At 41.3% G+C, this 25,909-nt stretch overlaps 1 protein-coding gene across 1 annotated transcript in view; it reads left to right on the top strand.

Moving 5' to 3' along the window:
• Positions 1 to 25,909, top strand: part of tbx15 (T-box transcription factor 15) — a 36,018-nt gene that overhangs the window by 8,602 nt on the left and 1,507 nt on the right. The window contains exons 3-7 of the mRNA XM_076747287.1: positions 1,913 to 2,014; positions 11,027 to 11,198; positions 17,770 to 17,937; positions 18,505 to 18,569; positions 23,741 to 23,838. Of these exons, the coding sequence (XP_076603402.1) occupies positions 1,913 to 2,014; positions 11,027 to 11,198; positions 17,770 to 17,937; positions 18,505 to 18,569; positions 23,741 to 23,838 (605 nt within the window). The remainder of the gene's footprint in view (positions 1 to 1,912; positions 2,015 to 11,026; positions 11,199 to 17,769; positions 17,938 to 18,504; positions 18,570 to 23,740; positions 23,839 to 25,909) is intronic.

Consider the following 25,909-nt stretch of genomic DNA (forward strand, 5'->3'; position numbering starts at 1 on the left):
GTATAGACCGTTAATATAGGTGCTGTTTTTCCTTTTTTTAAACTTTAATTTTCATGAGGATTGCATGAGTTAAAGACTCAGACTTCAGGCTGCAGCTGCAGAACTGCAGGATCTGGTTGCTAAAAATATTCCAAGGATAAAAATGTATTTGTTTATATAGCTATAAATAACACTATTAAAATAAGGACTCCACCACAGAATAATCCATAAATTCATGGAGTGCAAAGGTCAGAGGTCAGAGTGACATGACATAAGGACCAAAGTATTTCCCTCCACTTAAATGATGAAAATTATGGAATAATTCAAATGACAGAAATGAGCTGGGTTAAGAGACTGGAGGAGGTTTTTAACGCTATGAACAGACCCAATGAATAGAGAATATTCTTAAAAAATCCGAGGAGTAATGACAAAGCTGATGAAAGGCTCTGATTCAGGATCCTGGCTTCTTGAAATACATGCAGTTTATTTGAATGAGTGAAATAAATCTGATGATTATATATGTTAAAAAATTGAATTCATAAGTGCTAAATATGCTGAGAGGAGACTTTCCACTTTATAAGCCGCAAACTGGCTTTGGAGGATGAATCTCAGTCTGTCTTCAGCTGAAGGAGCTGCTAGCCTGAAAATATGCACTTAAAAAAAAAAAAACAACAACAATGATACAGAATCAAATTTTGAATGTTTGAAATATTTTGACATTGTCTTTTTTTTTTTTAATTTCTACCGTGGGACCCCGTTAATGAACAGTCTAAACATGCGCCTGCGTGCTGTTTGATGGGTTTACTCAGGGCTGCACAAACATCGCTGTGTTTACATCAGCTGGGAGGTTGTTCAAATGAATGACGAAGACTCCTCCTCATTTCAGAGATTAATGACTTCCAGAGATTTCTGCTCAAGTAAAACAAAAAGCAAATAATATTTCAAATATTTAAAACTGACTGTAAACTCTCACTACTTTGATTTTCATTCAGTGTGGATCGTGTTCAGTGCATCCAGTGATGAAGAAGTTCTGATAATGTAACAGTCTGTGTGTAGCTCGCACGCTCACAGCAGAGAGGAGGCATGTTCAGGGTTTTGCTGCACTGATGTCTGAGGAGGAAGACTCAGGATCGCTCACAGTGACAGATCTGTAGCTTCGAGCTCCTGCTTTTTCATAACGCTTGAAATGTTCTTTGTTGGTTAGGAATTCCTGTTTTTAGATGAAGTGGCTTTTCATAGCGTGACCTGATAGAAAATGGCCTCAGTGGAGTTATTTTTAATCAGTACTAATCATTTTCAGTGTTGAGGTTAAGGTTTTTCTGCATTGGAACACATGCGGGAGGTGTTTTTATCGAAAAATAATTACGCTTGGCAGCAGCTGTACATGATCCTACACTACCCTAAACTTTTTTCCCCTCTCGGATCAATGACTTCACCAGGTTATTTCTCAGCATTTTTGGGTTTGTTACTATCAAAATGCTAATTGTGACCAGAGGATGAACACTTGCTTAAATAATGCTTGTTTCTGTATGTGTCTACCTCATGTTCCTCCTTGACCACAGCAGCAGAAAATTGACATCAAATCAGAATTTTTAGCCAATTTTGGTCAACTGTGCGTGTTTTTTTAAATGCCTAAACTGATTAAAAGCAGTGATGTATTAGTTTCTTTACGATATGTGTTGTGGGTCAATTTGCCATGCGACAGCTGCTGAGACTAAAGCGCGGTTTCAGTGTCCTTAGATAGTCTACATCTGGGTCTGGAGGAATTCTTGGCATTATTATTTCATCTGTAAAGGTGTTTTTTAGCTCACTGGTATTTTTTAAAATGTTATTCATCTCTTGTCTTCATTTACATACAGTGACAGATGGAAAGTGACAGAAATGAGGATTACTCCATCAGATTTATCCGAATGTGCTGCTTTTTCCCCTTCAGGAGGATGTTTCCTGCCATGCGAGTAAAGATTGCCGGCCTGGACCCTCATCAGCAGTATTACATCGCCATGGACATCGTGCCTGTGGACAATAAGAGATACAGGTAACGTCCTCGCATGCAAACACATGGATGGGAGCGAATGCCTGTGCTGACGTATCAGACGTGAGCTGCTCAGTGTCGTCCAGAACAGAGGTTCCTCTCTGACGACACTGACTGAAAACAGCGTAAAACCTGACACTAAATTTAATTGTCTTTGCACATTTTATTTACGTTCCTCACCATGTCACCCCCCCATCTAAATGCATAAATGTATCCCAGAGTTTCTCTACCAAACTGCTGCTAAACCAGAATGATTTCATATTTCTGGGTTTCAGTGGAGGGCGTAACGTGCCATGATGATCTAAATGCTGTTTCTGATGCTTCTCAGCCATGAAAAGAATTAAAATGCGGAGAAAACGCTGAGTAACTGTATTTTTTCATTAGCAAGAAAGAATGTCCAATAAACAGATGCTGCACACCAGCACAAGAGAACAGCTTTGGGCCGCCTCAGTCTGTCAATAGCCGTCTGCAGAAATCCTTTTAATAAATGCACAGCTGTACATGATATGCACATGCACAGCCATATTTGCATGAGCAAGCTCCCACTTCTGCCGGTGCTACAGCTGGACACAAGACTGTATTTTCCTGGATGATTCTCAAATGTCGGCTCGAGCATAAACATATTGACCTAGTTGGATTATTCTCATCTTCATGCCATTTCTCATGTTAGAGTTGTACGTAACAGGATTTGGACCGAACAAAGACATTCCAGCCTCTTTCATTTTTCAAATTTCTCATAACTGCTGCGAGAGGTGTTCCCGTCTTCTTCTTGGCACAACAGAAAACGTAGTTAATCCCATCATTTGCATCAGTGAAGTGAAGCGAATGTGATTAAAGTGTGCATGTGTTGGAGGAAGGCTTGTATATGATGGATCTCTCTGGATATGCAATAAGACTGATATCCTGCCCCACAGTGCTAGGCCCTGAAGCCAGAGCCAGAGAGAGGAGATTGAAATGTATTCATCATCCCACTGGCCGAGCTGCAGAGCCAAAGGCTGCCTGCAAATAGGATAACCCTCAACATTCAGGTCTAATGACGGAAATGGGAAAAAAACGAGGTTGAGAGGGAAAAGAAGCGATGCTGCACATGTACCTGCTGCTGTAGTGGTTGACTGTGGAAGTTTTATCGGGTTACTTTTATGGCTCAATATAATATTTTTGGGTATTATGACAGAAACGAGCGAGTGAGATCAAGATGATGAGAAAAATGTGTTTACCTGCGTATTCAGTGGTTGCGTCTGGTTTTCTAGACGCTGATGCAGACACAGGCTGTTACTGTGTGTGATGAAGTGATAATGTGGCAAATAACCCAGAGCCTGCCTCATTACGTTCAAAATAGAGTTCCACCAGTTGGGGCCTCCAAAAGCTGACGCTGCTGTTTTTTGTATCAAAGCTGCCAGCAGACAGTTTTCTGTTCTGATATTTAATATTGATGTTTAAAATTCCAGATACCCTCTTATTTTTCTACATATTAACAAAAATAGCATAAGGCCGGCAATATCCTGTATTCTTGTTACTGTCAACAAATCCCATGAAAGGACGAACAGATATTCTATTTTTCCAAGTCCGCGAGGGTCTCGGTGACCCCTGTGCAGACATCTGTGTGCGCCCCAAAATTTACGACTACGTAGGCTGTCTGGACTGCAAGTGCACGCTTGGTCCATGCATTGTACTGTGTCCCCCGTCTTTAAGCAGTTGATCATTTTTGACTTTTTCATGTTTTTCATCCAAATGCAACAAATACAGGAGCTCTTGCGGTCACGTTTTCTTGTGTGTATGTGTGTAATGTGTTTGCATATGCAGACCCTCGATTGTAGTGTGTAGAGAAGCATGTCCGCTGTCTGTGTGCAAGTCCGTGTCTCTCCTGGACTGTGATCGAGGCTTCAGTCTGTATGCGTTCCCGTTTCCCAGCCTGTCTGTGGCACTCAGGTCCACAGGTTCCTGCTGAGGAAGCAAATCTTTAAAAACTTCTCATTAATGTACACTTTAATTTTTTTTAAAATTTCCTAAAGCCGCTAGGGACTCTAGATTTTAACAAACGCTACTCAAAAAGGAGAAAATAGTGCATTTGTTGGGGACTATTTTCAGCTGCGGATTTATACATATTTGGTATTGTATTGAGTGTGTCAGGCACTGTGCTGGTGTATGTGGGTTTGGGTCAAAGTAACCAGCAGTGCCCATATTCATCATAATGATGGAACATGTCCCCCAGTGGACCAGTGTGGCTCACTCAGGTGCTTTTAATTGTTTTTGGACAACAAATGAACTAAGACGTGGGATACTTCACCTCATGCAAATGCAAACAAGTTTCATTTCATCAAAATTCTAAATATCAAATTAAAACCTGCTGTCACTTCAAACTTTGACTGACAGATGTTGAAAATACGTCCAGTTGAGTTGATTCAAATATGATTCATATGGCCCCTCGAAATAAAATTTGAACACAGCTCTTGTACTTTGCAGTGAGGCATTTCTTTCATTTCATTGTGGTGAATTCATTCAAAGGATTTTCCACCATTGTATTTCACGTGTGAGAAACTCCTTCATTCATAAAACCTTTGAATACACCATACATTTACACATTCTCCAAAAGCTGAAATGCAAACCAGTATTCAACAATGAAGCTCAGTAATGCCTGACCTGTCAAAACATACACAGTCTGAAAAATCCAGGGAAGAGCTCACTGTATGAACAGTAACACACACTCATGTCTTTGAACACAGTTGCATAACATGTTCTGTTGAGTTGTGTTTGTGTTCTCAGTAGTTTTTCAGCAGTGTTTTAATGGCCAGCGTGGCTTTTCTTGGCAGCTGGTGAGCATATTCCAAAGTTTTAAAGTTCAGTGACATAAAACATGTTTACGGGGAGGTAGTTCTTTTGTTTTCATGCATTGCGATGAGGAGAGGGTATCTGATTGAAGGCTGAGCATGCGACAGATACGGCCCCTCTTCCTCAGCAAATGAAACCCTGTCATCTCAGAAGGAAGTGGAGAAAAGGCTCTTCCCCCTTTGTCTATGACAAAAAACAGTTTGTTTGACAGAAATTAAAAGTCTGCATGAAAACAAACAATGAATGCACATAAATGAAGTGTCCTCAGCTCTGTGTGTGTTTGTGCTGAGCCTCCTGCTTTCTTCATTTCATCTTCCTGTTTATTAAAGTAGAGTTTTCCATCAGTCCGTAGCAGACGTTCTGCCCTGCCACCTCTCCCTGATCTCCCACCAGCGAACCAAGACATCATGGAGGATTTTTAGAGGCCAGAAGGTCTTGTAAAATTAAATAGGATTTTCTTCCTGGCTGGGGAATTTACCACAGGCCTTTGCAAACTGAGCTGGGAGCTGTCACTGGTGTGTCTCACAGTCCTGGGGAGTTTGGGGTCTGGAAATACGGTCTTTATTGGAATCGACTTGCTTTACTTGGGCTCCCTGCCCCTCTTTAGGAACGTCTCATTGGTACCACGCTCATTAAATCTCCATATATTACAGTTCTTTTATGTGGACAGTCGCTCGGTTTGCTCCGAGCTCAAGCCGCTGAACGTGGAGCTGTCTGGCTCTCCAAACGTACCTCATTCCTCCAACTGTGTGTCAGAGCATGTTGCAGTGCTTTAACACACACGCACACATGCACTCTCTCTCTCTCTTCCTCTCACTCATACACACACACACACACACACACACACACACACACACACACACACACACTCTCTGTCTCTCGTCCTCTCTCTCACACACACACACACATACACACTCTCTTCCTCTCACTCACTCACTCATACACACACACACACACACACACACACACACACACACACACACACACACACACATTCTCTCTCTGTCTCTCGTCCTCTCTCACACACACACACACACATACACACTCTCTTCCTCTCACTCACTCACTCACACACACACACACACACACACACACACACACACACACACACACCTCCAGGTACCCACATTCAGCAGGGATAAAACATCTACAAGCATTTATGCTGTTTTACTTCTAACCTTAATCCAATGAAGCCAAGATGCAAACTTGAACTGGCCCTGTGTAGATGTGAGGATTGGAAGAAATACATCAAATTTAAAGTTTCTCTTGTCTTTGTGAGGACATTTGGTCATCACACACAAACACATGCACAGACATATTAATGTTGCTATACATGTGAGGACAGCCGCTGAACACAATCCAGCCATACCTCTAACCCCTATTTCTAACCTAACCTTGACCCCAGTAACCCCAGCCTAAATCTGATTTTAGCCCAGTTTGTTAGCCTAAGCCTCATTCTAAATTTAACCTTAACCTGATTTTAAACTGGCCCTGTGTAGATATGAGGACTGGCAAAACGCCAACTTTTAACGTAAACCTAATCTTAATTCTAACCTCGATCCAATGAACTCAAGTCGTAATTTCAAACCCATGCAGATATGAAAACTGTAAATATTGTCATTTTTGCAATGCTTGTCATAAAGTATAGAAATCGAACGACACACACAGTACTCACACATAATTAATAACACAGTAAAAGGGGATAAAACACCATTGGGCCTGGTTATATTTGTGAGGACAGTCATTCATTCCCAACCACTAACCCTAACCCAAGATCTTTACATAATAATTAAATGACCTCAGTCTAATCCTAATTCCAATAAACTCAGATGGAAGTTGTTTTTTTTTTTTTTTTTTTTTTTTTTTAAACTACATTTGGTCTTTGCAAGTATAGAATAGAGGAGCATACACACACATATAGGAACCAACTTACAATAAGACATACATTTTTAAAGGGATAAAAACACCAATGGCATTTATGTTACTATGCTTGTGAAGACAAACAATGAATACAGTTGCTATAACCCGAAATTTAACCTAAACCTGACCTTAAGTCTAAGCCTAAACAAACTTTATCCTAACCTTATTCTAACCTCGATCCCATAAACACTAATCCTCGTCTGAAAGTGGATCTGTGTAGAAGAGAGGGCCAGTAAAATCTCATTTATCTATCTTTGTGTGAGGACATTTGGTCCTCATAAGCATAAAAATTCAAGAACGCACATCCGCTCACACAAAGCTGTTGGTCTTCTCTTACAAACTCAGAACACACACACCAGTCAACCCTGAATGGTAATTCAATAGCAATATTTACTCTGTCAGTACAGTAACCCAATATACAGCCTGGGTTTGGCGTGTGTGTAAATGTGTGCGTGTGTTTTTATGTGCATGCCTGCCTGTGTTACAGTATATGTGCGATGAGCTGAGAACACACACATTCACACACACACACTGACAACCTGTTTTTGCTCTCTGACTGGTGTGTGTCTCTCTACGTGTGTATTTTCACACACTGTGTGTGTGTTTATCCCAGTGGATGCAGTTGCAGTTGTGCATGTGAGAGGAAGAGAGAGAGAATAAGAGTATGCATTGCAGTTTGGATTTGTCAGCTGTGTGGTTTAGTGTTGGCTGAGGAGGGAAAGGACCCCTCCTCCCCTCACCCCCATCTGTCCAGTAAGAGTGTCACATAAAGTCCAGTCTTTATTGATCCTGCCGGTGCCAGATGGCAGATTTATGGAAGATGAAAGCGGAGGGACTAATCAGATTTCCAGTCCTGTTTGGGGCTAAAGTTTCCTCGTTCCTTAACACTTTCCCTGCTACGCCGAGCGTAACCCTAAACAGCAGTCCAAACAGGAAATTACAGAAACGCCTGGCACCCTTTGTGGCTGTGTATGCATGTGTGAGTGTGTGTGTGTGTTAAGGTCAAAAGTCAGAGCTGCGTGTGGAGGTGTGTGCTTGGCATTAGATATAATAAAAACCTGCAACAGGTAGTTAGGTGTTCTTTTTTGTACTTCATTGTTTCACCGTTTACGAGTGAGCAAAGACATTTTCATATCAATAAAGGGTTAGTTTACGTCTCTAATATACAACTTCAGTTTCCAAATTAAGAAAGTTTTTCCTAATCTGAATCGAGGGTCTAATGATGGAGGATATTGTATGCTGTACGGATTGTAAACCACCTAAAGGCTGACTTGTGATTTTGGGCTGTATAAATAATATTGACTTGACTTGACTTAGCGAGCCAACACTTGCTGTGTGGTCGCTCTCTCCTGATACACAGGAAGTGTGTAAACTCAGCATGAGCAGCGACAGCCACCATGCAAAAGACAAATAAAAGAGTTCAACTGCAGAAAGTTACAATTCAAGGAATTAATCCCTCTCTTAGAAACGTCCACACCATGACTTGCGGGAAAATACAGGAACAGCACGGCCATGAGGGCTTAGTTGAAACAGCAGAAAATAACTGAATGTTTATGAGCTTCCAGTGCAGGCTATTGACAAGTGTCACACTGTCTTTATTAATAGTGCAGTCTTTATTTGCACAAATAAGAGAACAATAAGACATCATGCATTAACAGACAAAGAAGGATTGTGCTAGCGAGATTAAAAACCCAAATGTGCTTATTAAGACATCTCAGCATGCGGTTGCTGCAAACCACGCAGAAACATCTAGCTCAGTGATGAAAACTGGATTCCTGTGATGACTACATTGTGTATTGTATAACAAACAGGACAGAGGGAGAGAGAAACAGCAATAAAAGCTTTTGGTTGTGTGGTTGCATTAGACATTAGGCTGTTAACACAGACCGTTTACATATGCAGCCTACAGTTTCCAGTGCAAGCTTCTTAAACTCCCCAAGGATCGGCCGCTTAAGGAAACCTCTGATTAAATAAATCAGTTGGGTTTCAACCATTCCAACCTTCAAAACCTCCTCCATAGTCCCATTGTTTCTGTGGCATCAAAGCACATAAAATGTACACAAATAAGAACAAAGAGGTCGATCGTCCCACATTGCATTTGTTGCATTGTTATAGATTATAGGATTCATAAGTTTCCAAAATGTTGATGCTCATTGGAAACTACTGAGTGTCTATTACATAGGGAGCAATGAAAGAGTTAAAATGACAGGCACCATCTCCAACACAACAAAGCCAAATTTGATCTAATGTTTATTCAGTGTAATGTTCTAAATTGAAGCCAGACTGGACAAATGAGTAGAAAGTGTGAACATGATACCTGACTGTTTGTGCGTCTCATCTTTGGGTTTTGGGGGGTTGGACTGACTTGAGGACCTCTAGAAGACCATTTTCAGGTTGATTTGATCACAAGTGTGATGTTAAAAACATACTGAGCTGACTTTGCCTCCAATATGGCCGCCAGAGGGTGTGTTCGCCGACATACAGAGAAAAGGCCTTAATGCCTTTTAAATGTGTAGGTATTTGTGTGTGTGTTTTGTAACAGAGAGAGTCTGAGTATGTATTTTTGCTTATATTTGAATGTAATTATACAGTGTGTGTGTGTGTGTGTGTGTGTGTGTGTGTGTGTGTGTGTAATGGGGTGGTGCAGCCCTTGGAGGCAATAACAAAAGGACCAAATGAGAGTTTTGTCCATGTTTCAGGAGTGAGTGATGACTTTGGCAGAGAGGCTGCAGATAAAACACTTTCAACTGAGCGCAGGGCCAGAACTAAAGGCAAACAGCTGTGCTTCACAGTCGCTCTCCTCCACTTATTCTCAACCTCGCTCTCCCACTCTGTGCTTCTCTCCCTCTCCTCTTCCTCTCCCGTTCTACCTTTCTTTTCTCTTTCCATCCGTCATACATACTATTATTTCATTCATTTTCTCTTTCTTTGTCTCTCTCGATGACTGGCTCGCTCTCTTTATCTTGCATCATTTTCTCTGTGCTCGCATTTGTTTCTTTTCTCCTTTGTTCCTTCCTTTCTTGCATTTTAATTTTCTTCCATCCTTTCCTTTATTTTCTTTTCCTTTTGTCCTTTGTCCGTGTTGTCTGGTGGTTTGTGGACTTGATTTTTAAAAGGAGGGTAAAAGTCAATTTCTTTCTTTCTTTCTTTCTTTCTTTCTTTCTTTCTTTCTTTCTTGCCTCTCTCCCTGCTGTTTAATGGGTGGGACGCCCCGAAGTACCCAAACTCACACACAACATCATCAAATATTATGGCTGGGCTTAATTGAAACTATGCAGCCGAGTGTGTGACTGCATATGGAATATTTTATGTTGCTCTTGTTCGAAATTTCAAGCACAATGAAGAAACAACAGATGAGTTTTAAAAGCCGGTGTTGTGGCAACGTGGCCGAGTGTTTGGAGTTTGTTTTCCAGCTGAGTGAAAAAAGCAGAGGCGCTGCAGCCCTTTTGAAATCCAAACAGCCTTTATAATAACCCATTCAACCCTGAAGTAACCTCAGAGATTCAAATGAGCTTTCAAAACAGCGAAGTGATGAGGGAATATTAGTCCTGGAGATCGGAATAAAAACATGGTTAGCACAAGAAATCCGAGCAATATACGCAGAGGAGAAGATGAAAAACGCGGTTGTAGGAAGGCATCGGGATTTTCCACGCTGCATTAACATTTCAGATAAGGAAAATTTAGAAGTGGACGGTTCTTCTGCAACAGACTGGGGATGCAGAGGACGCTTGAGTATGAAAATCCAGTATTCATTTGACATTAGCAGGCAGGATTTTAACATGAAACTGAGCAAAATCAGGACCTGTCAAATATGTGCATGTTAAAATTAATTAAAACAATTCTCGCAAACTCAACAGCTGATAAAGTTATCCAAATATGTTTTCTGAAATATTTCATTATTTTCCAATTTTACAAATGTGTACTTGATGCATTAAATAGTCCCATCCTTTCTCCTTCTTTATTCAGCTATGGTGCATCTGTCCTTCATTAATATAGTTTACGGTACTCTCAATACAACTACAAACTCTATACAACAAAATGTTTACTGTGTAAAAAAAAAAAAAAAAAGGGATTTTGCCACAATATAAGACAAATTACAATTTAGTGGAACATTTTGGGTTCATAGTTTGGACAGTCTGAACCTGCATGCCACAGATACTGAACAGATACTTTTCCTGCTGAGGATCATTATAATGTTTCTTTTCAGTCGCTGAGTTCTTGGTGGAGTTTTGGTGCTTCAGCCAGTTTCCCTGTCTTGTCCTCCAGGTATGTGTACCACAGCTCCAAGTGGATGGTGGCAGGAAATGCCGACTCCCCTGTCCCTCCGCGGGCCTACATCCACCCAGACTCTCTGGCTTCAGGAGACACCTGGATGAGGCAGGTGGTCAGTTTCGACAAGCTCAAACTCACTAACAACGAGCTGGACGACCAGGGACATGTAAGAGACCTTTTCTCACGCCATCTTTCATCATGACATAAATTACACATGGCTTCATAAACGCACTGACTTTGCAAAAGTTTTTAGATGCACTGGATGTTAGTTTTATGTTGCACCCTGAATGAGTGTGTCAGGCTTATTTGCGTTCAAATATCATTGCTGAAAATTACACATATATTAAAACGCAAACAGCAAAAGATAGCAGATAAAAACCCCAATCTTTCTGTTTGGGTTTGTATTTATATTTAGTGCTGACGTGCACATTGCCCCTCCTGCGTTACTTGCTCATGCACTCTTAATTCTGATATTTTCCACATGATCTAAAGGCAACATACGGGGAATCTTTCCGCAGACATCAGGGTTTACTTCCATTGCACACATTTTCAGCGAGTTAAAACCCCTCGACCGACAGACCAATCAGACGTCAGTATTTTTATTTTTATTTATTTTTTTCATAGCTGACTATGTACGGAATCCTGCAGCAGAGATGGTATTTCAGCTGAAACGCTCTGGGTTTAAAGCTGTAATTCATTAGTTTCCTTTTTGCGCTCTATTCTTCATGTCACTCCATGGTGCTATAGCAGTGAATGCACTCTTGGAGCTGTGAGGCAGTTTTTGGACAGAAATGTTTTTGATGCGTTTGCTTGAAAGGAAAGTTGACACCGTACTTCATGGACTTCATACTTTCGTGACTCACAGAGCCATGAGACTTGTTCAAAATTGATTTTGTGCAATACATGACGGTCTGCTCCGCCACATACTGCCCTCCCACAGTCAGCCCATTTCTTTTTGAAGATGGTCCACCCTGGCTGAATATTATTAGGCTTGAGGATTAGCGTGGAGAGATATTAGAGGTCTGGGATTTGAACCCATGCCCTTGTTTTAATATGTAATATTCATTTCCTTCATGGCTCTGTAAAGCATTTTGTAATGAAACGGTTTCGTTAAAGGCACTTAATGATTGAATTTGATTTGTAGTACGCTCCAGCAGCCACACCACTGAGCTAAAGTTTGAGTCTGACCACAATCTGCCTGATTTACTGCGTTGCTTGTAGCCAGTCAGTAACAGAGGTGGTGAGCTAAAGTAAGTTTCTTATTGGTTCTTGGCTGCTCTAAATGTGTAATGTGGGTTTCATAGGTGAAATATTTAACTGTAATGCAACAAGTTAGACCACAATTTGTTTGATTTACTGCCTTCCTTATGTATAATCAGCAAGTGGGCAGCAGGCTAAAGTGAGTCCCTTATTTGCACTTTATACTTCTCTATAGTTAGAAATGGGCTTCATGGGAAAGCGACAATATTAGGTGGAAGAAAACTGTCAGCTTTTGATTGGCCCCTTATGTTTAATCCTGCAATGAAAGCTAAGAAAATGCAATATAAAGTACTATAAAATAATATTAAAATAAATGTTCTAAAAATTACTTAGCTGTGCAGTAACTTTCATCTGTGCAGCAGCATTTCAACTATCATTTCCAGCATGAACACTCCGATAAAGGCTTTGTAAAATTGCTGAGTAGCTGGTAAACATAGTTGGAAATGTAGCGTTAGCAAGCCACGTTGGTGGAGACCGCATCAGAGTGAAAAGGATTGGGGGGGGGGGGACACAGCTCCAAATAAACATTAAATGAATGTTTATCTGCCCCCTAGTGGCCATGAATGTATTAATGCTGCTTTAAAGACATTTTAGCTCATAGTCCCAATATCTTTATCCAACCAAGCCGGCTTTAAACCATGAGGGAATGATGTGTCGATAATGAGAACATACGAGGCTGAATTTAATTGTCACTAAATATTTCATCTCAAACGGCCCTTGCAAAAAGTAACATTAAACTTGTGCATGTATGGCATTTAAAGATCATAAAAATCTGAAAAATGGAAACTTTGAATGAAATTGAACTGCATAACTCAGCTCCATTTATGTAATCTTCTCTGCAAAATGTGTACAGTTACTTGGAGCATTCATTTCAGTTCAATTTAGCCTTTTGTGGAAATTAAAGCAGATTGAATTAATAGCAAATCCAGCAGTGTCTCAGCTCTGTATGAACTCCGTGTGCTTTTATTCTCTGATGGAGATGATCTGCTCTCTCTCCGTGGCGGGCGGCACAACGTCTCCTGTCATGACTGTCGTTTAGGGACAACTGCTTTGATTGCTTCGGTCCGCAATACAGTTGAAACGAGCATGAGGAGCTGCAACAAATCAATTTCCTCTCTGAGCTCGCCATTAGAGGAGCAGGGATGCCAGGTGACGCCATGATTAGAAAAGTGGAGTAGTGATGCGTCGGAATGCATCCTGTGCTCTGACAAAATGGTGGCGTCCAGTTTAGTGTATGGAGCTGCGTGGGGCTCCTCACGCTTCTGCAGATGATCACATCAGCTCAGTGGTGACAAATGTAATAACATATGAGTGTTAGTGGGCGAGGATTCACATGCAGGACTCTCTCTCAGAGTGAGGGGAGGTTGTCTTTCCTCTCCTGCTGCTCAGTTTAAGAGCTTTGTTTCCCTGGAGGGGGTTTAGAGGCCAAAGGAAATTAATTTTGGAGCTTCCTGTGTGGGAAACCTCACCACTTCTCGCTCATCCTCCTGACTTGTGGTGTCGTGAAATGTCTGCCTCATCAGAAACAGACACCATACATGTCATGAATCATCAGACGTCACAGCGTACAACAGAAGCAGAGTCTGTGAGAAAAAAAACAATATTTATTCTGTCTCAGACGGCACATTGTCATCCAGACTGATAAACAGTGCCTCCACTAGTTTGTAGTCTTGTGATTAGCTTCTATTGACAACAACATAAAATTCTTGACATTTAATATTTTGGTATTTCTTCTCTTTTTAAAGCCTCAAAGACAGGAATTTCTTTTACACTAAATATTATTGACTTAATAAGCAACTATCAAATTTAAAATAAAAAAATCATTGTTAGGTTTTATCTATCAACACTACAAACTCAGCTGATCTGCCTCTTCAATGCTGACCAATCAACTGTCCTCAGATTCTGATTCAGATTTTGTTAAATCTTGATTGGTGTATGAAAGCGTGTGACATTTTGCCCCACCCACCTCGGGCCTTTAAGCCTTTCCATTTACTATCTACTTCATACTTCTACTCCAACCCAGAGGAAAATATAGTAGTTTCTTTGCAGATTAAAGTTTTACATGCATATCCAAAGATGAGTCTAGAAAATATGACACATTATTGATAACTGGTTCATTGATTGAATTAAGTTCATGATTACAAATCCACTTTATCTGCACACTCATGACTAAAAACAAACGAATTTACTGTTCTCCACATCTGCTTAACCAGCCCAAATGTACATAAATAGTTGATTCTGATAATAATTCTGTCCAAAACTTTGAGTTCTGTTCTCTATAAGCAGATATCTGCTCATGAATGCAGAATCCGTCTGCAGGGGATAAGATTTTGGGATTGGAAGCGCTGCGGTTTCTGTCTGTTGTCTCAGTAGTTTTGACCAATCATGTTTGAGCAGGCTTTGGTTGGAGGCAGAATGCAATTTCTGAACCTATCAGCTGTCATCTGATGACGATTTAGCTTTTTCTTTAATTAATTTTTTTTTTTTTTTTATTTAATGCATATGCAGATATGTAATTGCAGAGATTAGCCATGCCATCAAAAACATCTCAAGTTGCTAATCAGACTGTAAACAATGACACAAAAGAGAGAATCTTAGCCTGGATACCTGTCATCTGGAAAAGCTCTGGTTACGCCGAGAACCCCCAAAACATTGACCGCTGCCCCCGGAGTCCAAACTGTCATCAGGCGATAGCGGATGGGTTCTGAGACCGATAAAGGTCAGGATATTTCTTGTTATTTAGTATGTTTCCACTTTAGTATTGAATCTGAATTCTCCTTTTAAAAACATGTCACTGACACCGCACACTGGTTCATCAAAAAGTCAAAAAGCAGCTGAAAAGTATAAATTTTCATGTGTATCACGACTTTGTGTCATCCATCAACCTGCCAAATGATCAGGCAGCTCGGCGTCATGTGGCATCACGCACAGGATGTCACACTGTAAGCTGACAACACGAAAACGTTCTGCCTTTGAGACGCCTCGTCTCCTGGCTGGACTCGTTAGCCTCAGGCTTCGTCCTTGTGGGTTCAGATCCGCCTCATGCTGTCACTCTCGCCCGTCCTCTATTTCCTGTCGGCCCTCGCCGGTCTATGGGAAAACCCAATAAAACACTGGAGCAGGCTGGGCTAGCCAAAGATTTTTTTTGTTGCTTTTGTTTCATAGTTGCTTTGTTGTTAATGATCCATTTTGTTGCAAGTGGTGCGTTGCATTGTAATGTAGAAATGCTGTTCTGTGAGAATTTTCTACGCAATCTGCTTCAAACATTTTCTTCAATTTAGAGCGTTTGGCCTTTCAGAGATGCAAGTTTTTCATATGCCAGCAGTTTTATGTGTGATGTGCTGTAGCCCTGCTCGTATACAGTCAGTACTGTTTGTACTCATCAGTGCTTTTGGCTGTAACAGGTTGGAATTTCACAGGTGAAATATTAACAGTAGTTTTAAAGTTAAACCACAGTCTGTGATTTCCTGCTTTGATCGCTACATTCTTATGGCCATTGAAGTGTTTTTAACTGTGTTTGAAAATCAATTTAGGCCCCACTGTCGTCTAAAATGTGCTTTTTAACTAAATATGATGTGACTTGACTTGATGGTGATACACACGACATCTGCTGTGTGGGATGTGTCGGTGTCTCTTGGGTGTGAGCGTACAGATGATTTTCAAAGGGGATTAAAGGAATGTCATTACCTACCATGACAATGAAAACATCACTTATTAAACCTAATAGTATCTGAGTGTAAACAACTGTCAGCTGATGTCCTCTGGCTGCCCTCTGAGTCCTTTGTTCTGAGTTCAGCGTGTCGATGTGTGATCCGCTTTGACTTTACATCACCTCAGGCCGGCTGGGGACTAGCATGACTCCTCTGGACTTTATGGCAGCTCTGTGTGTGTGTGTGTGTGTGTGTGTGTGTGTGTCTATCGTAAAATCTATATTGCTAAAATATGACTGCGATTCAACCTGTATCCACTTCACAAAAGCTTTTCTGTTTGTTCCGCTTCTATTTTAGTTCTTTTCTGGCAGAAATCATCTGATACATGTGTTACTTGTCCTTGCGTAGCAGCAGAAGATTTACAGAAACTGAAAAAGAAGTGAATCCTGCTTGACTACATCAGCTGAACAGACAAGGAAAACCTTCTAAAAACTGCTGCCCCCCACTTTCACAATTAAATGATCATATTGGAAAGGACATAAAGACACAAAAAAAAGACACAAACAAGTCTGATCTTGTAGTCATTGTGCTGAAACCGTCTGACAGGCTACCGTACTTTAATTCTGTAGTTTCCATTTTTAGAGCGCTTTCTCACCAATTTGTAGAACAGCAGCAGGAAAACAACCCACAAAATTTTACGCAAAGTTTACTGAGCACCCGAGGAAAGAGACACCACAGCACCGCCCATGCAGTTTGATCGACAGGTGATCTCTGGGCACGGCGCGCTGAGAATACCACAGAAATGAAGGCTGGGCAACACAGATGGAGGCAGAATGCTTTAAAAGGGAAGACTGCAGATTACAGCAGGCATCTGTGTGTATCCATACAGCTGCCCCATCAGAATCTGCGTGCGTGATTTGAGGTCTGGAATGTTAAATGTAATGTTTATGATACTCAGAACTGTTCCCCCGCAGCCCCGGTTCGATACGACCCCCTCTTTTGTAACAGAGTGGGGGGTGGCTGGGTGGGTGGGTGGGTGTCGGGGGTGTTTGGCTCTGGGTAGGTTTTCTCACTCTCAGATTAATCAAGAGCAGACCGAGGCCCCGAGGCGAGGCTGGGGCCGACACCGTCTGACGCCTCCGCTCCGCTGTGAAATAATCCTCGGCCCTCCTGCGAGCGTCATCGCAGTGTGAACTCTGTTTCCGCTGGATGTCACGTAGCCCTGATAGAAAATCAGTCAAGCTAATTGATGTTACAATGGACTAACATGTCTTATGTGTTTGCAGACAGACTTCATGTTTTGTGTTTTTTGTCTTGAACTGGAGAGTTTAAAGGCACACATCACACATGCATGCCTGGATTTGTGATGAGTTACCGAACAGACGAGGGCCCTCATTCACTATGCTGGTTAGCTGAAAGTTTGAAATCTTTTTGCAGTGCAGCTCATGGAAGCATGAATAGATCCTCAGGACTAGCAAAATGTTCTCAATTCGGAAGATGTCTGTGATCATTTTTTGCTTATTTTCCAAATGTCCTCAAAAAAGAGGATTTAGGAAACCAATTAGTCTGTCTCTGTCTCTCTCTCTCTCTCTCTCTCTCTCACACACACACACACACACACACACACACACACACTTGCAGATGCACAAATGAAGAAAAAATTCTAGACTAGAGTGTTGTTTTTTTTCTTCTCCAGTAATTTGGATTCAACTTCGGTCAGACATCGTACCAGCTGGCTGATCCAGATGAGCCTTCACAGACCTCACTGTCACTGCTAATAATGTTATTAAATGCTGCACTTCACCTTCTTTCCTTTCATATTTTCAGATCATTCTCCACTCCATGCACAAGTATCAGCCTCGTGTTCATGTCATCAGAAAAGACTTCAGCAGTGAGCTGTCTCCAAACAAGGCAGTGCCCAGCGGGGAGGGGGTCAAGACCTTCAGCTTCCCAGAGACCGTCTTCACCACCGTCACTGCCTACCAGAACCAACAGGTGTGCAGCTCTCATTTTATTTCTACACAGGAAAACCATTATTCTTACTATTCTTATTCTTTTTTTTATTTATTAGTGATATATTGTCTGCAAAACTTGACCCAGCATGCCTGGTGCCTAACATGCCCAACTAACAAATTCAAGCAACCCTTGCAATGTTAAATTTACTTTTTCTTGCAATTTCTCAAAATTCCTCAACTTTACTGCAGGAAACATCACAGATTTCAATATAAATATGATCAAATTCACATGCACTTTTCTTATAACTATACTTGGGAGGGCATTGTCTCCTTAGAACTTGTCCTCTGAGGTGGTGAGTGCTTCCCAAATTGTGTATAATTAAACTGACCAAAATGCAACAGTTTTTACTTTACTTCCTAAAACTAACTGGCAATACTAAATGGCATGGTGGGAACCAAAAACATTTTCTTTGAGATGATTTAGAGACAAAGGATGACTTGCAGCGTTTAATATTAGCACACTTCATTGCATATTTAGATGATTTGGAAAATCATTCATTTTAACCTGCAATAATCACAAACATCTCCTTGTTCTTCTTGTGTGCAGATCACCAGACTAAAGATCGACCGCAACCCATTCGCTAAAGGATTCCGGGACTCTGGCAGAAACAGGTACGTTATCCCAGCACCTGTTTGCTGATAGAGCAGCCTCACAATACAGCCTGTTACTATGTGCCCCACAAAAATCTATCTATCTATCTATCTATCTATCTATCTATCTATCTAAATATGGAAATAGTCCTCTGAAGATAGCTCTCAGTACCACACGCTGCTCCACATAAAAACAGCTGCTTTCTCTGTTGCCTCAGAGGAACCCTTCAGATCTGCAGCAGCAGACAGAGTCGATCATACTAGATGGGGTCACTTGCACACCTGACCTCTCTCTTTATTTCTATCATTGTCTCATTCTTCTCATTCCATATACATAAAGGTTCAAATGCTGATAACACAGTTCATGCATGAAAGTGGAGAAACCACAAGTAGGAATTAATCAATCAGCGTCACTTTTCACCAGTTTATTGTTGTTTTACACCACATCGTCAGATTTATTGTATATTATCATGTTATTAACATGTCGTGCTCCAATGATAAACTCCAAAATAATTGTTTAACATTGTTTTCATTTAATGTGGAATAATGTGACAATCTTAGCCAGCAGACAGGTTGCAGTTAACCTTCTTGATGTGGTTTCTCTATCAACAATCTTCAACAAGCATCAGTTTCTTGTAGGTGAAAAAAACCTGTGACAGCAAACATCACACACAACCTGCCTGGTCAGAACCTTTCATCGCTCTGTCAGCTGTTGCATCAGCTCTGTTGTCAGTAGTGCTGTGCTGATGTCAGCCAGAGATAGCACTGCTATTGGCTGCTGACACTGTAGGATCATCAATCATGCTGCTGATCAGCACACACCTTTTATGCAGGATACTAATATTCTTACATGTGCTTGATTTTGTCAGTTAAGACAAGCCTTCGCTGCCCCCCCCCCCCCCCATTCTCTTGATTTGCCTCTCTTTCACTCAGTCTCTGAATTATCATATATAACATTTGTGGAGGAGAGGAGGAAGGAGAGGGGGTGTGCTGAACCACCAGACGCCTCCGCACATGAAAGCAGCCCCCTCATCTGGTCTACATTATTGGCACACAGATATTTGAGACATCTTTTTTCGTTTTTCAAACAATAGACCGTTTGATTTATGAACTGGCTTTAGAATTTCATTGCAGAAAAGCTACAGATGAAAAGATAACGGAGAATGAGATATTTGTCCGCAGAGAGAATGAATTTATCTTCACGTAAGGCTTGTGGATCCTTCCTTTCAGTCCTGTTGGGATTTGTTTTGTCCGGATTCAAGCAGGCCAGTGAGAACTCGGCTTCTGTCACCTTAAAAGCCCTGTCGTTGTTTTTCTGAATTTCCTGCTTTGTGTTTAGAGCTGCATTTTATCTTTGGTCATTCATGAATGTTGTTAGAGAGCTGAGACTCTGACCAGTGACCTTCATACTGCTGATTTTGCATAATTATGGTGATTTAGGAGTGTAATTGGTCACACACTGTAAGTCATCGTGGACAGGGGTGTCTGCTGAACACAGAATGGAACTGCAGAAACAGTATTTTTCAGTCCATTGCATTGTTACATTAGATTTTACACCACAGCTGGAAGCTAACTTTTTTTTTGCTTCCATGCGCCTCAGATTGAATTTTTAATTCACAAAAACCTGCGTATCTCCAGTTCAGTCAGAAGACCTTGTCTATGGTATAAAGCATTGTTGATGGCAACTATATTTTGACACAAACTCTGTCTTGAATTCTTGAATTATGAGGATGAGCTGCATATTTGGACATTAGTAGTAGTAGTAGTAATAATAATAATAATAATAATAATAATAATGATAATAATAACAATGATAATAATAATAATAATAAGAAAGTTTTATCTCTAGTTATATTAAGTTTGTTTTTGAGAAAAAAAGAATATGTGTTTCAAAGATGAAAACTACAGAAACGAGCATGAAAAACAAAGAAGCAAAAGATAAAAAAAAAACAAAAAACAGTTAAAACAATTAAAATTGATATGAATTTAAAGCAACATATCCCCATCTGACTAACATCTGAGTGTCAACGGTGGTGGTTGGTTGGATGTTGGCATCAGCCTCCGCTGCAGCTCACTCAGTTAATAAAGGGTAATCAGGTTTCTGATTGGCTCCTGTGTGCCTGTGTGTGAATGTTGTCTCCTTTTTCATTTTATTGAGGGGGGGGGGGGGTGATGCACGTGTGCTTCCTGTGTCAAATCAATCCTGCCTCCTACAACTCACACACACTTCTTAAATCTGATTGAGCCTGTGAAAAGTGAGCCTCTTCAGCGTCCTGACAATTTGACAGAGTTCAGGAATGTTGCATTCTGCCCGCACATATTACAAACCATATATGGACAAGACATAGAAAGGCATGCAATCACGTTTTATAAACATAAATGCTCACCAACATGTTTTAATGTGAGTGATGAGAGAGCGGAGTGTCTCTCTGTAGGAAACTTCAGGCCTTATCTGTCACTTTTCTGCTTGGTGTTCCTCTGTTGTTACTGCTTGGTTGGTCACATGGACTCGAGTAGTCATTTTTATGTCATGTATATCAGCAGATACTGCACGTCAACCAAATCGACAATTATAATCGATAGGATAATTATGCGAAACATGAAGATATGTGAGCACAGAGGAGCCAAGATATGTGGCTCACATCCTGTGTGAGTATCACATGCATTTGTTTGAGTAGCACGCTGAAGTATCACATTTATATTCAGAGAAATATTTAAAGCCAAGACTTTTTTGGCTGCAGTCAGATCAGATGGAATATGGCACTGATTTTCCTGGAACATGCCAACATATCTGACATGTTTGGAAATCTTTGTATCTCGACACAAAGGTCCAGTTTAGCGGATTCAGTTGTAATGATGGACATGCTGACTGGGATCAAAGGTCAAAACTGAAACAGGATTGTCATAAAGAAACAGAAGATTTATGCTATTCGACAAAAAGTGTGCACAGAGCACCAGACTGAAATTCCGATAAAGTACAAATGTTTTATTGTCATGACAACAAACACATCTCGTCAAACATTTTTAGGCCACCGTCGGCTTGGCTGACTGTATGTTTGAGGAGATGCCTCAACACTGCAAAAAGTCACCTTTGAGTAGCAAAAATACTGTGTGATCTACCCGATTCTCAGCAGTATTCTGCTGTAATGCCGACTAGTTTTGAATTTAAATATGAGATTATTTATTTTCTGAAATTATTCATTTTATCTAGATATAGTTTCTGCAGACTGTGCTTTTAACCAATTTAGCAAAGGAAAAAAATAAATAAATAATTAGCATATTGAAAGAAAAAATCGAGATCGGTTACCTTGAAACAACACAAATGTTGCTTGACATCCAGTTATCCTGGTTAGGAAAATGTGGGCTTCATCCCCCTGTAATAAAACAGTACCACTTGCCCGTTTTGCAGTCAATTCAGCCAAACTGCAGAAGTGGAAAGCAACAGCTGCAAAGATCAAAACAGGTGTGACATCTTTTGTTTTTGCTGCTCTGCCACATGTGTCTTTTAAACATTGCTCAGTTTGTATTAGTATCGGATATTGGTGGCATTAACAGTCGTCAAAAAAGCTAACATACATTTCTTTGGGTTTCAGCTGTAAAGTGACTGCAGTGTGAATGCAGCCTGTTTGCTGTGAAACATTACCAACTAATTCCACATTGAGGGGAAATTCAAAATTAATAGAAAGGGCAAACCTGCACTGCTAATTCTCAAATTAAGCACCGACTTGTTTTCTTTTTCCCGACTTTCTTATTAGCATCTTAATACAGAACTCTCTCAAGCTCTGAGTTATGGCGGTGTCGTCAGTTTTGTCTGGTGACCGGGCTTTATGGCCTAGCGGAGGGATACAGCTCATTTGTTGGGTTTTGGTCCCGCAGCAGTGTGGCTGTATGAATGAGTGCACTGATGGAGAGGGTCCGGCCGATTAGCATGGTGCACTAACGAGCTGCCGTGGCCAGGGAGTTAGTGGCCCTAAAATAACATGGGGAGCAGGGACGGGCGCTGGTTTCCCTGGGACAGGGCCGAGCGGCGTGCAGGGAAGTAAATCAAGCAGGAAGGAGAACCGTGTACAGATTCAAGATGAAACGTCACCCAGATTTATGTGCACAGTAAAAACCTGCTCCTTTTTAATGGCTCCAGTTTCCTCTGAGCAGGACTCCAGTTTCTCCCTCCCTCTCTCTCTCTCTCTGTCCTTCTCATGCGCTCTCTCAGTCTGACTCATTTACCACCAACCTCTCCCTCTCGCTCTCTCTCTCTGTTATTCACACACACACACACACACACACACACACACACACACACACACACACAAATATAATCTTATATCACTGGCCTTCTCCTTTCACCTGATCTCCTCTGTCTGTCTCTCACACACCTCAATCTCTCCCCAGTCATTAGAGACACACACACACACAGACACACACAGACACACACACACACACACACACACACACACACAAGCACACATGTACACACAGTGTGTATTGGTCATATATTTTATGGCCCTTAATAAAAATAGGCTTTATTTAAATTTTAAATATGATGAAGTGTGTTACAGTAAAATGGCACATATCTTAAAACAATGCTCAACTGGAAAGAAGAGGCAACATCAGCATATAATAACTCCATCTACAGGACTGCAGGAATGATGGAGGAACACATATTTCTGAAAGTATTTTTTGTTTTGCTGTCATTATTATTCAGTGTTGCAGTTGTCGTGTCAATCAAGATTTAAGTGGGAAAACTACAATGAGAATAACAGAATGTTAATAAATAATTAAAATAGTCATTCTCTTCGTCTCTTTATAACGACGGGAAGGCCAGAAGTTCAGAGGGAGGGCCTCACATGCACGAACACGCACACACACGTCCAGCCCGGCTACCAAAACAAAGAGCGGAGAAGCTCCCTTTACAACACAGCCAGAGGGAGTGCGGCTGCTTTCTCTGCTCAGAATACTCCACTCTATCTTTACATAGCAATTCATGTCCAAGTCTCATATATAGAACCGCTAAACTCTGCCCTCTCCATTTCACTCTTCTCCAAACTCACTCACTCACTCTCTCTCTCTCTCTCTCTCTCTCTCTCTCTCTCTCTCTCTCTCTCTCTGTGAGTGTGTTCATATCATCTGGTCAACACACACATTTTGTTTTTGTGTTCTGAACTCTCTCTCTGCCTGTCTGTCTTCTCTGTCAGGACTGGCCTGGAGGCAATCATGGAGACCTATGCTTTCTGGAGACCTCCTGTGAGGACCCTCACATTTGAAGACTTCACCAATATGCAGAAACAGCAAGGTGTGTGAATGCAAACTCTCTCTCTGTACGGGAGAAAACAAAACATCAAACCTCATCTTTGTCTTGTCTGCTTCCAGTTCTAATTGAAACTTCTACTTCAGTTTCCTAAGACAGTTATTTTGGAAGCTTAAACAGTCAGGGTCAGATCACTTACCAACAAAGTAAAGACTAATCTCTGCGTCGCCACTTTGATGGATTTCTACTTGTATTATTGTTGCAGATAGGCACAAATTAGGGGCTGTAGAAAGAATGCCTCGGTTTCCTCTGAAAGACTGAAATCCTAAGCTGATGGTTTGACCTCCACCAGATGACACCCATTTACAACAACAAAATAAGTGATGCCAGATATGCAGGAGCATTGCTAACAGCATTTGTCGAGTGTTCAAATGCGTTTCATGGCCTTGCTTACTGTCAGACACCTGACAGAACACGGCTTTTCTGACCTTTCTTCTTAAAGCAGACACTTTAGAGCCCATTCATCTCATTAGATTAAAAAAAAAAAAAAGCTCATATGAAAGAATCTTCACTCTTGAGTTGTAGCACCATCTGCTCTTGACATGACATGAGTGTGATGTGAAATCGATTAGATTGAAATAATCACTCATTGGGATCTTTTCCAGTGTGCTGGATATTATCGAAATTAAACTATTCCTCGTTTAGCATGTGATCTGAATCCTTAGCAACCACTTTGAGAAACACTCTTGTATCCCATAAAACTCACTGCTGGTGTTAATGCACTTTTGTAACGTTTTCTATCACATCTCACTTGGATGTGAATGTGTCAACTTGTTGGCACACAACATTTGATGGTTATTACAAATGAAAGTAAATATGGTCCAATCTGCTCCTAATTTAGCAAATATCTTAACTATCTCCAAAACTGAGAGTAGAGCGCAGTGCTAATTAGCATGACCTTGGTGCATGTGCTGTCCCAACCTGAACTCTGCATATTTTCCCTGCATATATCACCACACACTGGATCAGCTACGGTTGTCCTTCATTTGAGCTTGGCCATACGCTGCTCCTCTGGCAGGTCGGCCGGTGTCTGCTGAACTTTTCACACCGCGCGCCCTTGAAAATAAAATCGTTAAACAAACCCTGTGGCTTTTGGACGCCTCCGTGACACGAGTCAGAGTCAGTCGGGCCACCTCCCTTTGTCTCGGCTCCAGCGCCGGCACAAGGTCTTAGTCATGGCTCATATCAAGGGCCATGCCGCTTTAAAGCAACTCAGTTTCCTCACGGACCCTATCTCTGTTACCTCTGGAGGTCAGCATGACGTGACGCTCCGTATTTTGTCTGAGCAGGCGGACATGTGTTTGTTATCATTAAACTCCTCCAAAGTGATTAGGATTTAATCAAAGTTCTTGCACCGCCAGTGAACCCTGTGTCACCCTGAAAGGACAGTGGTGTGTGTGTGTGTGTGTGTGTGTGTGTGTGTGTGTGTGTGCAGTAACTGCTTATGTGTGTGTGTGTGTGCCTTTGCCCTTATGGCACCAGACACCCTTTTCCCTTCAAGTAATCAACGATTCCCCCTCGGCGCTGAAGCACCTCCAGCCCTTCTAACCAGAGGAAAACATGACATCACCAAACTATCTTCCCTTCTCTTTTCCCTCATATATGTTACCTTGCTTTCTCTCTCTCTCTCTCTCTCTCTCTCTCTCTCTCTCTCTCCCCCTTTTCTTTGTTTCTCTCCCTCCCGCAAGCCCCCCCTCATCCTCTCTAACAGAGCAGAGCAGAGTGCTGCAGCGATATTATCGAAGGCATATGGTGAAAAATCAGAACCCTGGCCAAGCAAGTCCTGGATTATTTAGTTATGCCTCCTCCTCGTTCTTGGTTCAAACCGAATTTCTCCAACGGCAAGATGAACTCTGGCCAAATTCTCATTAATGGAGAAATATGCGATTGATATCCCACAGCTATCATTTCACTTTGAAAGGCTTGACTTAGTGGATGTCAAAACTGAGAGTGCATGGCTTTTTATTGAGGAAAAGACTTGGGATGTGGGGCAGCTCTGTTGACCAGACATGGTCAAAACTCAATCCATATTTATCTCCACATACCAGCAATATAT

The sequence above is a fragment of the Chaetodon auriga genome, chromosome 13 (genome assembly GCF_051107435.1).
Source record: "Chaetodon auriga isolate fChaAug3 chromosome 13, fChaAug3.hap1, whole genome shotgun sequence".
Lineage (NCBI taxonomy): Eukaryota > Metazoa > Chordata > Actinopteri > Chaetodontiformes > Chaetodontidae > Chaetodon > Chaetodon auriga.